General features: G+C 34.2%; 1 protein-coding gene across 1 annotated transcript in view; it reads right to left on the bottom strand.

Moving 5' to 3' along the window:
- The window catches only part of LOC126954345 (bifunctional heparan sulfate N-deacetylase/N-sulfotransferase 4), a 290679-nt gene that overhangs the window by 130818 nt on the left and 143598 nt on the right, over positions 1-16263 (bottom strand). Inside the window, exon 4 of the mRNA XM_050789919.1 lies at positions 12017-12171. Coding sequence (XP_050645876.1) covers positions 12017-12171 — 155 coding nt within the window. The remainder of the gene's footprint in view (positions 1-12016; positions 12172-16263) is intronic.

The following is a 16263-nucleotide window of genomic DNA, read 5'->3' as shown; positions in this document are numbered from 1 at the left end:
TTTCCCTCCTCACTGCCCTAGCAAAGATTCTCCATGAGAGCTCTGCCCTTGCAGCACAACTCAGCATGGACATCTAGGCATTTCTATACATCCTCTGAAATCTAAGTGGAGGTTCCCAAAACTCTTGACCAGAGACCCTAAATCATCTCTCTTAAGTTCAAAGTTCCACAGATCTCTAGGGCAGGGGCAAAATGCAACCAGTCTCTTTCTAAAACATAGCAAGAGTCACCTTTATTACAGTTTGTAACATATTCCACATGTCCATCTGAGATCAATCATCTCCATCAAACACCATACATAGGCTGCAAATGCTTCCGGCTTTCACCATCTGAAGCAACTGCTTGAGCGGTATATTGGCCCCTTTTAGCAATGGCTGTGACAAAGGGCATTAAGTCTCCAGACTGCACAAAGCAGCAAGGCCCAGGTTCCAGTCCGGGAATCCATTTATCCCTCCTATGCCACATGACTTCTGATGGGAGGAGCTGCATGACATGTACTGGAGACATTTTCCCCATTGTCTTGGTGATTAGCATTTGGTTCCTTGTTACTTATGCAAACTTCTGCAGCCAGTTTGAATTTCTCTTCAGAAAATGGGATTTTCTTTTCTACTTCATTGTCAGTCTGTAAATTTTCTGAACTTTTATGCTCTGCTTCTCTTTTAAATGTAAGTTCCAATTCCAAACCATATCTTTGTGAATGAATAAAACTGAATGATTTTAAAAGCACCCAAGTCACATCTTGAACACTTCAGTGCCTAGAAATTTCTTCCACCAGAGACCTTAAATCCTCTCTCTGAAGTTCAACATTCCACAGATCTCTAAGACAGCGGAAAAATGCCACCAATCTCTTTCTAAAACATAGCAAGAGTCACCTTTATTATAGTTTGTAATATGTTCCTCATTTCCATCTGAGACCACTTCAGCCTGGACTTCATTGTCCAGATCACTATCAGTATTTTGGTCAAAACCATTCAACAAATCTCTAGGAAGTTTCAAAATTTCCCACAATTTCCTCTCTTCTTCTGAGCCTTCCAAGCTGTTCCAACCTCTGCCTGTTATCCAGTTCCAAAGTCACGTACGCAATTTTGGGTGTACTTATAGCAGTACTCCACCCTACTAGTATCAATTTACTGGATTAACTCATTTTCATACTGCTATGAAAAAATACCCAAGACAGGATAATTTGTAAAGAAAAAGGAGTTTAATGGACTCACAGTTTCACATGGCTGAGAAAGCCTTACAATGATGGTGGAAGGTGAAGGAGGAGCAAAGTCACATCTTACATGGTGGTAGGCAAGAGGGCATGTGAGACTCATTCACTGTCTGGAGAACAGCATAAGAAAAACTTGCCCCCATGATTCAATTACCTCCCACCAGGACCCTCCCACAACACAAGGGGATTATGGGAGCTACAATTCAAGACAAGATTTGGGTGGGGACACAGTCAAACCATATCAGGATTCAACAGGAAATTTGAGCTAACAGAAGAAAAATTTAGCACACTTGAAAATTGATTATGAGATTATGCAACTGAAGAATAAAGAGGAAAAAAATAGGAAAAATGAATGACCAGAGCCTCAAAGAAATGTGGGGCACTATTAAATGCACCAACATATGTGAGATGGGATCATCACAAGAATGGATGGAGAAAAAGAAACACAAAAGGTATTCAACAAATTATTTCCTAAAAACTTTGCAAATTTGGTGAAAATTATTAATTCACATATGTAAGAAGCTCAGTGAACTAGATCTAAAATAAACAAAGAAATCCATATACAGATATATCATCATCAAAATTTTGAAAACAAAGGCAATCAACAAATCTCGAAAGTAGCAAAAGGAGAAGAACTCTCATCACATAGAAGTGAAACACAAAATTAACTATTCACTTCTCAATAGAAACTGTGGGATCCAGAAGCAAGTGGAAAGAAAAAAGAAAATGGCAATCAGTGATTGTATATCTAGCAAAGCCATCTTTCAAAAATAGCAGTGAAATAAATACATTCACAGATACATCAAAACTGAGAGAATACATTGCCAAATCTCTCATAAGAAATTACAAATGTAGTTCTTCAGACTGAAAGCAAATAACCACGCAGAGTGATTTGAATCAACATGAAGAAATAAAGGCTGGGTGCGGTGGCTCATGCCTGTAATCCCAGCACTTTGGGAGGCCAATATGGGCAGATCATGAAGTCAGGACCAGCCTGGCCAACATGGTGAAACCCCATCTCTACTAAAAATACGAAAATTAGCTGGGCATGGTGGCAGGCACCTGTAATCCCAGGTGCTCAGGGGGCTGAGGAAGATTGCTTGAACCCGGGAGGCAGAGGTTGCAGTAAGCTGAGATCACACCACTGCACTCCAACCTGGGCAACAGAGAAAGACTTGGTCTCAAAGAAAAAAGAAAAAAAGAAAAAATAAATAAAGAATGTTGGTAAAGATAATTATGTATTTATGGAAGACAGTATAAATATACATATCTTCTTTCTTCTCATCAGATTTAAAAAACAATGATAGAAAACAATATGAACATAATTGTGTTGCCAGGGCTATAACAGGTGTAAATGCAATATATTTTTAATTACAGCACAAAAAAGGTGGGAGAAAAGCCATATTGAAGTAAGGAAGTAACACCAAATAGTATTTAAATTTACAAGAACAAATGAAGAGTAGAAAAATGTCATAGAAGAAAGTTTGTGTAGAAAATTATAAATATATACTTTCTCCGCTTTCTTATTTCAAGTTTTAAAAGCATATACAATTATATAAAGTATAAACTATAACAATGTATTGCTGAATTTGTAATGTATATGGATGTAATATGCAATAATAACAAAAAAGGAAGGAGGGAGGAATAGAGTTATGTAAATATAATGTTTCTATACTTCACTGGAAAAGTCACTATGAAATTGAAAAAGATTCTAAGAAGTTAAAAGGTATATTGCAACTCTTAAGCAACCACTAAGAATAAATCACAAGGGAGATTAGGAAATATTTTGAGATGAATAAAAATGAAGACACAACTTACTAATACTCAGGGAATGCAGCAAAATTAGTGCTTAGAGGGAAATTCATAGCTGTAAAATGCCTTTATTAAAAATAAAAAAAAAGCTTTCAAGTCAATAACCTGATATTTCTCCATAAAACATTGAAGAAAACATATTAAATATAAAGTAATTAGAAGGAAAGAAATAATAAAGATTAGAGAAGAAATTAATGAAATAGAGAAGATAAAAGCAATCTGGGAAGATAATAAAATTAAAATTTGGTTATTTGAAATGATCACCTAAATTGAAAAAACTTTAGATAGACCAAGTTGGGGAAAAGGCTCAAACTGGTAAAATCGATAATGAAAATGCAGACAATACTATTGACCTTATACAAATAATAAGTGCCATGAGGTAGTACCATGAACATTCTATGCTAAATATTTGATAACTTAGATAAAATTAGTAAATATCTAGACACACACAAACATCTGAAATTGACTCAAGTGAAGATAGTAAATATAAATAGACTTATAACAAGTCAATTGAATGACTTAGTAAGTTAAAAACTTCCCACAAATAAAAGCAAGGAACAGGTGAGTTCTACCAAACATACAAAAAATAATTATTGTTTGTAATTCATGACTTCTCCTCCCTTTATACATAAAAAAAGAAGAGCAAAGAATATTTCTCAATTAATTATATGAGGCTAGTATTACCCTGACACCAAAGCCAAATAATTATGTCTAAAGAAAAAGAAATGTACACAGCAGTATCTCTATTAATATAGTTTTTAAAAAAACACTCAAAAAGGCACTAGCAATCAAACTCAATAATATACAAAACTGATTATATGCAATAACAAAGTGGGATTTATTATAGGAATGCAAGGTTGGCTTAACATCTAAAAATCAATTAGTGTAATATACCATATCAAGAGAATAAAGGAGGAAAAATACACGATTAACTCAATAGACACTGAAAAAGTATGTAACAAGTCCAACATCCTCCTATGATAAAAATACATACAGATACATACAGAAAAAGAGATTTCTTCAACATGATAATAGGTATCTATGAAAAATCTACAGCTAATATCATGCCTAATGGTGAAAGACTGCATACTTTCCCCTTAAGACCAGGCATAAAACAAGGATATTTGTTCTTGCCATTTCTATTCAACATTATACTGCAAGTTACAGTCAGGACAATTAGACAATAAAATAAAATAAAATATAGCCAGATTGAGAATGAAGAAGTAAAAGTATTTCTATTTGCACATGACATAATCTTATATGTAGCCAATCCTAAGGAATCCACTGAAAAACTCTAAAAATAATAAATGAGTTCACCAAATTTGCAGGTTTGGATGTTACAAGAGCCATATACAAATACCAATTGTACTTCTATACAAAAAATTAACAATATAAAATTGGAATTTTAAAATATTTTGTTTATAATAGCATCAAAAAGAATAAAATATTTAGGATTGTATTTCATCAAAGAAGTACAAAATTTAAACTGAAAATTATAAAACATTGTTTAAAGAAATTGTAGCAGATCCAAATAAATTAGAAGATAGGCCATGTTCATTTATCAGAAGACTTAATATTGGTAAGATGGCTATATTTACCAAATTGAGTTGCAGATTGACTGCTATCACTGTCAAAATGCCAGTTGTTTATTGTGCAGAAATTGATAAGATGATCCTAAAATTTGTATGGAAATTCAAAAGACCCAGAATAGCCAGAATAATCTTGACAGAAAAGAATCACTTCATATCCACTAGAATGACTATAATAATGGTAGATAACAATAAGAGTTGGTGACAGCAGTTGGAACACTCATGAATTGCTGGTAGAATATAAAATGGTACTCACACTTTGGAAACAGCATGGCTATTCACCAAAATGTTAAACATAAAGTTACTGACCCAGTAATTCCACTTCTGGGTAGATACTAAAGAGAAATAAAAACATATCTCCACACAAAAACTTGTACCTGAATGCTCATAGCAGCATTATAAATACTAGCCAGAAAGTGAAAACAACCCCAAAACAACCCAAGTGTCTATGAACTGATAAAGAATGGATATATAATGGATAAAGAAAATATGATATAGCCATACAATGAGACATTATTTGTCAGTAAGAAGGAATGAAGTACTGATATATGTTACAACATGTTTGAACCTTAAAAACATTATGCTAAGTAAAAAAATTTAGTCAAAAAGACCATGTAATGTATGATTCTACTTATATCCAATGTCCAGTATAAGCGAATCTGTAAAGACAGAAAATAAATTAGTTATTTGCTCAGGTTGAGGGAGTGGGGAGAAATGGAAAGTGATTGCTAAGGGATACTTTTATTAAATGAGTTGATGAAAATGTCCTAAAATTATGGTTAGTTTGCACAGATCTGTGAATACACTGAAAACCATTGAAGTTTACACTTTACATGGTTGAACTTTATGATATGTTAATACCAATATCAATAAAGCTGCTAAAATGATACAATATAATTTGCACTAAATTGATGGATAGTAGAAGTGGTAAGAATTAAAATAGACAATGGATTAGATGAGAGAGAGGTAATAGATGAGTTCAATATTAATGGCTTTGAAGGATGTAATTGACACTAAACTTGAGGAAAAATATCAGATTTTAGTTAATATGCAAATATTTTTAAATTAATGCAATAATAAGTGTGAGTAATATTCATACAGGATCCTCTATATTTCTTATTTCTAGTTAGATACGATCGGCAGCTTCTATAATGTCTTCCAGTTAATTATTTCTGTCTCCTGGTATTCCCTTTATTGTTTATTTTCCCTTTTTTTGAGTGTGTGCTAGACCTAGTGACTGGCTTCTCCTGAAGAGTATATAGTATAAGTGAAGAGGTATTGCTTCTAATATTTATATAATAAAAGACTCTGAATCAATCTGTCTCTTTTTCTCTTCCTCTCTCAGAGCCTTAGCTCTAATGAAGTCAATTACTGTGTTGTGAGCTGCCATCCCGAATGACCCACATGGTAAGGAACACAGGGCAGACCCAGGCAGCAGCTGGTGGGAAATTGAAGTCTTCAATCAATCCAACAGCTTGTGAGGAGCTGAATCTTGCCAATAACCATGTGAGCTTGGCAGCAGGTCCACCCTCCAGTTGAGCCTTGAAATGAGTGCCACCTCAGCTGACACCTTGATTGACATCTGTGAGAAATCCTGAACTGCAGGATCCAGTTTTGTCATAGTCAACTTCCTGACTTACATAAACTGTTAAATAATTAATGTGTGTTTTAGATCTTTATAGTCTAAGTAACGTATTATTAAACAATATCTAAGATATCTGAATGTTCAACTAATACACTCAATTACTGAAGTAATTTACATAGAAATGTGTGCTAAATTGGCAGGTGTTCCATATAATACCTCAAGATCTTGTTCAAGTGCCAAAAAATGTTTTATTATTTTATTTTATTGTGGTAAGAGCAATTAACATGATATCTACCTTTCTGACACATTTGTAAGTACACAATATTGGCTGTAAACACAATGCTGTATGGCAGATCTCTAGAACTTATTCGTCTTGACTAAAACTTAATGCCCCTTGATTATTGAATCCTCTTTTCTCATTTCCCTCAGCCTCTAAAAACCGCCATTCCACTCTTTGATTCTACGAATTTGACTATTTTAGACACCTCATATAAGTGGAATTGTACAGTATTTGTCTTTCTGTGACTGACTTATTTCACTTAGCATAATACCCTCAAGGTTCATCCATGTTGTCACGTATTACAGAATTTCCTTCTTTTTTCAATGCCTTGGTGCTTTGAGGTTTTTTATTATTGTGATTTAATCTAAATCTTTCCTGCACATGTGGGTCCACTCTTGAGCATAAATATTGTTTTATTTGTTATTGAAGTTCCAAAATGCACTGTTTGTTCATTGTGAATTTTTGTTGTGTATTTGTTCACAATTTTATTTTAGTGTAAATATCCTTATCTTCTCTAAATTCCCTACCTTTAAATACCCTAGAAGTTATAATCAGTTTTTTTCTGACATCTTGCATTTGTGGCATAATACAAGGCTGTAAACTGGATAATCCAGTAAAAATACTGTAAAGCACTGCCAACATTGAAAGGAAGCTCTCTCTCAGTTTCATTATACTATTAATTTGCTATCATATTACTTTTATTTCTTTTTAATATAACACCTACACAGCTGATTGAGTGTTCAGTCTATTATGACACTTAAGGATTTTCCATAGTCTCTCTTTAATAGATTTGTGTTTTTATGAGAACAATTTAAATGGCAGCATTTTTTACCTCATGAATATTGTGTAATTATGAAAAAAGTTATATAGATTTCATAAATATGTGTAGCATTTTAAAATCAGAATTTAAAATCCTATGTCTTTATTTCAAGAATCTTCACGTAGTCATGAAAAGGACACCAGACTGCTCAAGAACATAGCAAGTAAAATTCACATCATCATTGAAAATGTCAACAGTAAAGGCAAAAAGTTGATACTTATCCCTTCAGGATATTTCATGGTCTGCAACTATTAACGACTGAAAAGCTCTACTGGCTTGAAAACTTTAATGAGTTTATATGTAAAACTTAAAACAAGGAAATACAATTTTTAAAATTTTTTTCAAGTATATTGTGGTATAAAATAAACAATTCAGGTTTATGGTATATGCACTTTTCTTTCTGTGATTGGAAAATAGCATAGGTTAAATCGGGAATAATTTTTGGTAATTTTTTTTATTAGTGCTTTCATGTTGGCCAATGTTTCTAGTTCTCTTCAGCCTTCGTTTGTCTATTGTCATTAATGAAGCTTTCCATCTATTTATTGACATAGTCAAGCAACTGAACAGCAGTGAGTTACTGAAGGGAAAAGAACCAAAAAGTATTTTTCTCCACCCTACTGCCATACCAAGAAGGGTATCTTGTAACTGCCATATTTCAGTTGCCTATGCTTGTCATTAGACTAACATCCTGTATACAAACACACACACATATACACATGACATATATGTGCATGGAGTAAGCATAATACATCCATACACATATACACCCCCACTGCATACATTTGTGCTCATGGATTAAGCATATACATACACATAACTCCAACAAGCATATACATATACACAAGGCATATGTGTGTGTATGTGTGTGTGTGGATTAAGCAATAACAATAACAATGTTTTATATTAATAAGTTCTCTTCAAACATGATGAAAGGTAAAGAACCAGGTTTGCAATGTGTTTCTCTCATGATGTTTAAACATACTACAAGAGAAAATAAACTCCATCCAGAAAGATTTCAGAGAAATTCCACAAATGAAACCACTCAGATAGATTGTTTGGTTTTCTTAAAAAAGCTAATTTGAAATATCAGTATCAAGCTATTATTAGGTCTGAATATGTTTGATTTGTTTTTGGAACTGCTATGAGAACAAACGTGCTTTTGAGACTGACAATCCTTCTGACAGCCAAGGTCATATCAAGGGATAATGAGGAATGTCAGAACAGAACTTAAAAAAAGGATTTAAAGACTTTTAATTTTTATCTGTATAAGTTATTCATTTAGTTTGAAAATATTTTCCCATAATTACTTCAATTCCAGCTAGATAAGGATTTCACCATGTTCATTCCAAATTTGCGAACCAACGTTGTCCACAAACGATCACAGAATTTTAAAATTGAAATTGATCGGTAGCATTATCTGGTCCAGTGCCTTTGGTTGGCAGATGAGTTGATGTAAATTAATTATCTAAAAACTTTGTAGTTTAGAGAATGAAAAGGCAAGTCATTACTATTTCGAGAGAGGAAAGTGAGGTATAAAGACATTAAATAAGTTGCCAATTTTATCAGAACTTGTTATTAGCTGTCAGGACTAAAACTCACTCCACCAATATCCATTTAGTGTTTCTGCTATTCTATCCTATCTTGACACTGTTGACGTTTCTGAAGTGTCAGCTGGATGTGAAAAGATAATAATTTAATAAGAAAGAGATATCTCTCTTGGCTCTCTGGATAGCACACATATTGTCATGTTATGTTGACAGTAAAGGTGGGGTTCTGAATGTCACTGCTTGAAGAGTCTTGAGTTTTATTGAGCTGAACTCCAGAAGGAAAAGGACAGTGTCATTTCAGTATGATGTATGTTTAACGGACTTCATTTCAGTTGCAGTATTTTGACTATGTAAAATATAGTAAGATTTTTTAAACAATATATTTATAGGAATAAGTGTAGTTTCTGGCCACGCTGGCTAAACAAATGTAATTACTGTGAATGGACTCTAAATACCTTCCAACATTTCATTACAAAGCAATTACATTTGAGTCTTCCCAGAGCTCTCAGCATGGCTTTTAAAAAAGAAATTACACAAACAGGTGGAATCAACCATTATGAAATATAACCTATATCCCTGAAGAGCAAGGCTCAAGAGTGGAAGTGGAGTGGAATGAAGTGGGGGAAGTTTAAGACAGGTGATGCACATGTTTTATTTTCAAGGTAACTGTCCTGAGAGAATTTAGCATGCTTACTCAAGGTAAGTTTATTTTTGAAATGGAAAATATTTACTTAATTTTATAATGCTATGAAGCAGCACAACATTTATGAGACATTTCCTAAAACTTAAGTAAAAAACGACCCCTTGTAATCCATATGTTTTTTTAAAAAGCTGTTTTACAAGCAAGATGTAACTGCATGCTCCACTATATTTAGAAAGGTCATAATTGGTTAATTAACACTATTGAATGCTTACTGTGTGCCAGTGGCTGCTCTCAGCACATTATGTATATCCTCCCAGCAATTCCATGAGGTAGTTGTTACCATTATCGTCAGTTTTATAAATGGAGAAACAGACATAGAGAATCTAAGTAATTTGTTCAAGGTCAAGCAACCATCAATGGAAGGTGAGGATTCAAACAGATAATCTGGTGCCTGAGTCCTTGATCTTACCTGCTTTTTATGCTTTCCACATTTACTACTAAGAATCCTGTGTGCAGATCTGACACTGGTCTGGGGATTTAGAGATGCAAAGAGTGATGACCTATTAGCTTAACAACTGGACATAACTATAAAATATCATAGTATTAATTTGACTTGGGGGCTATGCTTCCAAAGATGACTTCAAAAAATGAAGATATCAGTAATCGCACAGTACTAATGAATAATAACACTTTAAGTTAGGAGTTCCTAACTAGGAACTAGGGTCTTTGGTGGATTCACAAACCCTTTGTGATTGTATGCCCACTGGGTGAAGATGTGAGAATGTACATCTGAGCATTTTTCTAGGGAAAATGTTTCTGTCTTTAGTTAGATTCTTAAAGGAATACATGGCTTAATTAATGTCTAGAGCAGAGATAGGCAAACTTTTTCTTGGTAAAGGTTGAGATAAAAATATTTTAGGCTTTGTGGACCACAGGATATCTTTTGCAACCACTCAACTCTGCCATTGAAATGTGAAAGCAGCTGCAGGCAATTCATAAAGGAAGGAGTGTGGCTGTGTTCCAACAACATTTTATTTATGAACATTTAAATGTAAATTTTATATGATTTTTATGTGCCACAAAATATCACTGTTCCTTTTGTTGTTTACCTTTGATTTGAATTATTAAGAAACGTTTTTTAAAAGGCTTTCTTAGTTCAGGGATCATAAAAAGCAAAGGTCATAATTTTCCTGCCCCTAGTCTAGAGCAAGTGATTCTTAGTGTAGAATCACGGGGATCATCTGGGAAGTTTCTGAAATGCAAATTGTCAGCCCTCTCTGCAGATCTACCGAATCAGAAACTCAAAGGACGAAGCAGTCTGTGTTTTAGAAGTCTTCTAGGTGCAACAGATCACACTAAAATATGAGAGCCACTGGTCTAGAGTCATGGCTCCAAACATTCAACTCATTCATTTCTTCCTTCATTCTTGCAACAAATGATTTTTTAAACTATGATTTAAAAAATAGCTCAGGACTGTGTGCAGGTTTATGAAATAGACACATTGTGTCATGGAGTTTCAGTGTACAGATTCTTTTGTCACCCGAGCGATAAGCATAGTATCAGATAGGTAATTTTTCCATTCTCTCCCTCCGCACTCAAGCAGGCTCCAGGGTCTAGTGTTCCCTTCTTTGCGTCCATGTGTACTCAGTGTTTAGCTCATACTCATAAGTGCCAACATGCAGTGTCTGCTTTTCTGTTTCTGTGTCAGTTTGCTTAGGATTATGGCCTCCAGCCCTGTCCATGTTGCTGCAAAGGACATAATCACATTCTTTCTATGGCTGCATAGTGTTCCATGGTGTATTTGGACCACATTTTCTTTATCCAATCTACTGTTGATAGGCATTTCGGTTGATTCCATGACTTTGCTCTTGTGAATAGCTCTGTGATGAACATGAGTGTGCATCTTTATGGTGGAAGAATTTATACTTCTTTGGCATATACCTAATAATGGGATTGCTCAATTAAATGGTACTTCTGTTTTACGTTCTTTGAGAAATTGCCACACTGCTTTCCACAATGGCTATACTAATTTACATTTCCACCAGCAGGGTATAAGTGTTCTCTTTTCCTCTGTAACCTTGCCAACATCTGTTGTTTATGACTTTTTAATAACAGTTATTCTGACTGGAATGAGATGGTATCTCATTGTGGTTTTGATTTGTATTTCTCTAATGATTACTGATGTTGAGCAATACATTATTTTTGAATGTTTAATTATATTGCACCACAAATGAAAGTTGTACTATTTTTTTGTCTTCATAGATACAAGAATAGTCATCTCATAAAATAGGAGTTGAAAGCCTCCTGAAAATAACTTACTTTTTGAAATATATTTTCTACATAATCACATGATGGCCCTATACATATACACACATGCCTGAAACAAAATATCACTAAGTTATGCGTACCCTCAATACATGTGATGCACCCTGATATTGTATTTTATTCTCTTTCTATCACTGATTTTACACTTCCACCACAAGATCACAACTTATAGCTCAAAAGATACCACAATAAAATGTGCTCACCAGTGCAAATTCCTTGTTGAGAATCATCTGCTCTACTAAAGATGACTCATTGTGGAAGAGGTGGGGCTGCATGTGGCTCCACATGTGAGGAAACCACCAGAACTCATCCACAGACCGAAGTAAAAGGTCATCTCCTTCATCTTCCTCTTCAGTCCCTATAAAACACCAAGTTAAAAACAGCTTTAGTGAAAATATCTTACTATCCTAAAGGTTATTTTTGGCAGATTTATGTTATTTTTCATGCTGCTAATACATATATCCTATTCTGTGGACTTTTAAAATCAGAATAAAAGACCACAGTCTAAATTGAATCAAAGGCAAGGGGACTTGGGATTAGGATGGGGTGGGTAGGCGTGGCTGGAGCAGGTCAGACAGTTATTCATTTTAGAATTTAAGGGTATTTTATACCCTAACATATATTTTATACCCTTACATGTATTTTATACCCTTATATTTTAAGGGTAATTTTCAAATAATTGAAAATAAATTTTAACTCATAAAATCTGTTATTTTTTTTCAGATTAAATAAATATCATATGCTTATTAAAGAAATGTGGAAAGCACAGACAAGTAGTATGTAAAGTCCAAAAAGAAACACAAAAACAACCAAAAAACCTGTAAGACCGTCTTCTACAGCTAACCAGTAAAAACATTTCTGTATTATTTTCAAAAATCTTTTTCTACTTATATTTTAAAAGTTCAGCTCTTGCTGTATTAATATTTTTGCATGCTTATGTTTTTCACTTAATGTTATACATATCAAATTTCCCATTTTAATATAAATATTTCATAAAAACTAAACAATGGATTTGATAACTGTTTATAATATAAACGTGACTTGAGAATTTAAAACTAGTATTACTTTCTCTTCTTCTTTTGAGAAAATTTGTTAACAGCACCCAATACATAGGAAATAAAACCAAAAAACATTGTTATGCCACAGTTAAGAAAAAAAAAAACTTACTTCTAAGAGAATTAATTATATTGCAGCTATCCAAGAATATCCACAAATGAAATGATAGGGTTTTCGTATGATTTTGTACAATTTTACTATATATAGCTCAATTTACAAATGTTGTGAATGAATCAATAATATAAGAATGAATTCCTGCTTGTTCTCTTACTTAACTATACAAGTAAAGTAAAACAATAAGTCCTGGCTTATACTGTGGAGTGTATTATTTGCTTTACTCTTTCATAAAAGAGTTGTTTTTTTTTTTTTTTTTTTTTTTTTTTTTTTTGAGACGGAGTCTCGCTCTGTCACCCAGGCTGGAGTGCAGTGGCGCGATCTCCACTCACTGCAAGCTCCGCCTCCCGCGTTCACGCCATTCTCCTGCCTCAGCCTCCCGAGTAGCTGGGACTAAAGGCGCCCGCCACCGCGCCCGGCTAATTTTTGTATTTTTTTGTGGAGACGGGGTTTCACCGTGTTAGCCAGGATGGTCTCGATCTCCTGACCTCGTGATCCGCCAGTCTCGGCCTCCCAAAGTGCTGGGATTACAGGCAAAAGAGTATGTCTTACAGATGGGGTTTGATTTTTTTTTTTTTTTTTTTACTTAAATGCAGGGAATAAATATTAAAGATGGTTATAAGGGTTTTCTCTGAATGTTCCGTGTGTGTCCTAAAACAAAGATTTCCATGGTGATGAAAGTAGTACCATGAAAGGATTAAAGCATGTATTTGGTGTCATTCAGTACTTGGAGCAGAGTCCCTAGTTTTGCTACTTAATTAACTAAGTGATCTCGGACAAGTTAACTTCTCCAGATCTTAGTTCCCTGATTTAAAATGGGATTATAAATACCTATGTTACAGGGTCTTAGTGAAGAGCTGATGAGATCAATTCATTAAAGCACTTAATATTGTGACTTGCAAATAGTAAGCACTTTTCAAATATTAGGATCTCCTTAAAAATTCCATCTATTGCTTTATACTTGCAGCGTTTTGAATTTACATGTGTTCACACTGTTTTAGAAACTTTGCCTGCCTAAATTATAAATTTCTTAAAGGCAGGTACTGAATCCCTTTACCTTGTACTGTAACATGCCACTTCCCCAAAGCAGTGAATAAATGAATAATTTAATTTAGTCTATATTTAACAAAGGCAGTGGATTTAGCAGCTTCACATAACCACCAAAGTATATGGCGACTTATTTCTTTTATGTATATTCACTGTTGCTGGAATACAGTTCGTAATTCATAATCTTCAAAAGGTATAAGGACCTTCAGGTTTAATTGGGGTTTTGGCACCTTCGATGCTACTACACAGAGTAAAGAAATTCTACTTCTATCAGAAATTTAGAAAGTAATAAAGTCCTATAATTAAGATGAGCAGAAGAATTCTTAATTTTTGTTGTTAGCTAACAGTGTTAGTATTACAGACTCATAATTCATTGACTTTTGTTAATATATTAAGAATATAAAAAAAGGATGGGTTTGTGTTCTTTGTAGGGACATGGATGCAGCTGGAAACCACCATTCTCAGCAAACTATCGCAAGAACAGAAAACCAAACACTGCATATTCTCACTCATAGGTGGGAATTGAGCAATGAGAACTCTTGGACACAGGAAGGGGAACATCACACACTGGGGCCTATTGTGGGGTCCGGGGAGTGGAGAGGGATAGCATTAGGAGATATACCTAATGTAAATTATGAGTTAATGGGTGCAGCACACCAACATGGCACATGTATACATATGTAACAAACCTGCGTGTTGTGCACATGTACCCTAGAACATAAAGTATGATAAAAAAAAAAGAAGAAGAAGAAGAAAACAAAACCACAGACACCTCATCTGGCACTTAAGAGACTGTGCTCAACGTATGTTTATTGCATCACTGTTCACAATAGCAAAGACTGAGAACCAACCCAAATGTCCACCAATGATAGATAGGATAAAGAAAATGTGGCACATATACACCATGGAATAATATGCAGCCATAAAAAAGGATGAGTTCATGTCCTTTTCTGGGACATGGACGAAGCTGGAAACCATCGTTCTCAGCAAACTATCACAAGAACAGAAAACCAAACACCGCATGTTCTCACTCACAAGTGGGAGTTGAACAATGAGAACACATGGACACAGGGAGGGGAATATCACACACCAGGGCCTGTCGGGGGTGAGGGGCAAGCGGAGGGATAGCATTAGGAGAAATATCTAATGTAGATGACGGGTTGATGGGTCCAGCAAACCACCACATCACTTGTGTATACCTATGTAACAAACCTACATGTTCTGCACGTGTATCCCAGAATTTAAAGTATAATTAAAAAAAAAAAGAAAGAGAAGAGACTGTGCTCTATGCTCCCCCCTAAAAAAAGAATATGAAATATTAAAATTCAAATGAGTAAAATTTTATCACTTCCTCAGATGAGGTGTTTATATTAACGATGTTTCATGTTTCTCATGGTTATATTTTAGCAAACTGAGACATAGATTAGAAAGAGTTACATTATATCACATATGATGAAAGAATTGATAGTTCTCCCACCTTCCTGGAATTATCTTGTTGTGCTTTGAATACAGAATGTTTGAAAAATGCTTCCATACATTTTAAACTCTGCTGATCATTACTGCACGTGGCAGGAAGCACATAATGCACACTTGACCAGGTAGGAGGTCAATTATTCAATTTAAAGAAAATTTTGTGGACTATTGATAGAAACAGATGCATGGCTGATCATAAAATCTTAGCAATTTTTATATTAGAGGTTATGTTAATTTATAAACACCCTCAAAAAGTCTGAGAGTAACGTTTAAAACTTTCCTTTTGTTTGCATCATGGATTAATTTTTGTCAGCTTTTCTCTCGTTTTATGCTGGTCATATAATTCAAAGCCACATGAGGCAAACCTTTGACACTGAAAACAGCTTAATAAAAAATATGATACTAAGCCATACTGAGGGACAGCAGCAGAATCTCAAATGATTTTAAGTCCAACTAGATGAAAGTATTACATTTTGGACTTCCTGTAAACATTTATTTTTCTGTACCTGATATATACTTAAATTATACGTGGAACTATCATTTACAGTTTATATGTGACCAGATTAGCACAACTTAGAGACCATTAAAATATCTGTGCTCAAATTAAACCTTTCACTTCTAATCTGATCTAGATCCTGGTCTAGACAATTATTAATGGAAAGATATATTTTGTTCTTATTAAATTTATTTTTTTATATTTCCTGATTAACAATGAATAAAAAAATGTTTTAATTCAGAAGTAAAATACATGAAGAGTTTG

Source organism: Macaca thibetana, chromosome 5, assembly GCF_024542745.1.
Source record: "Macaca thibetana thibetana isolate TM-01 chromosome 5, ASM2454274v1, whole genome shotgun sequence".
NCBI lineage: Eukaryota > Metazoa > Chordata > Mammalia > Primates > Cercopithecidae > Macaca > Macaca thibetana.
Note: the sequence above shows the minus strand (reverse complement) of the source record. Positions and strands in the feature narration are given on the sequence as shown.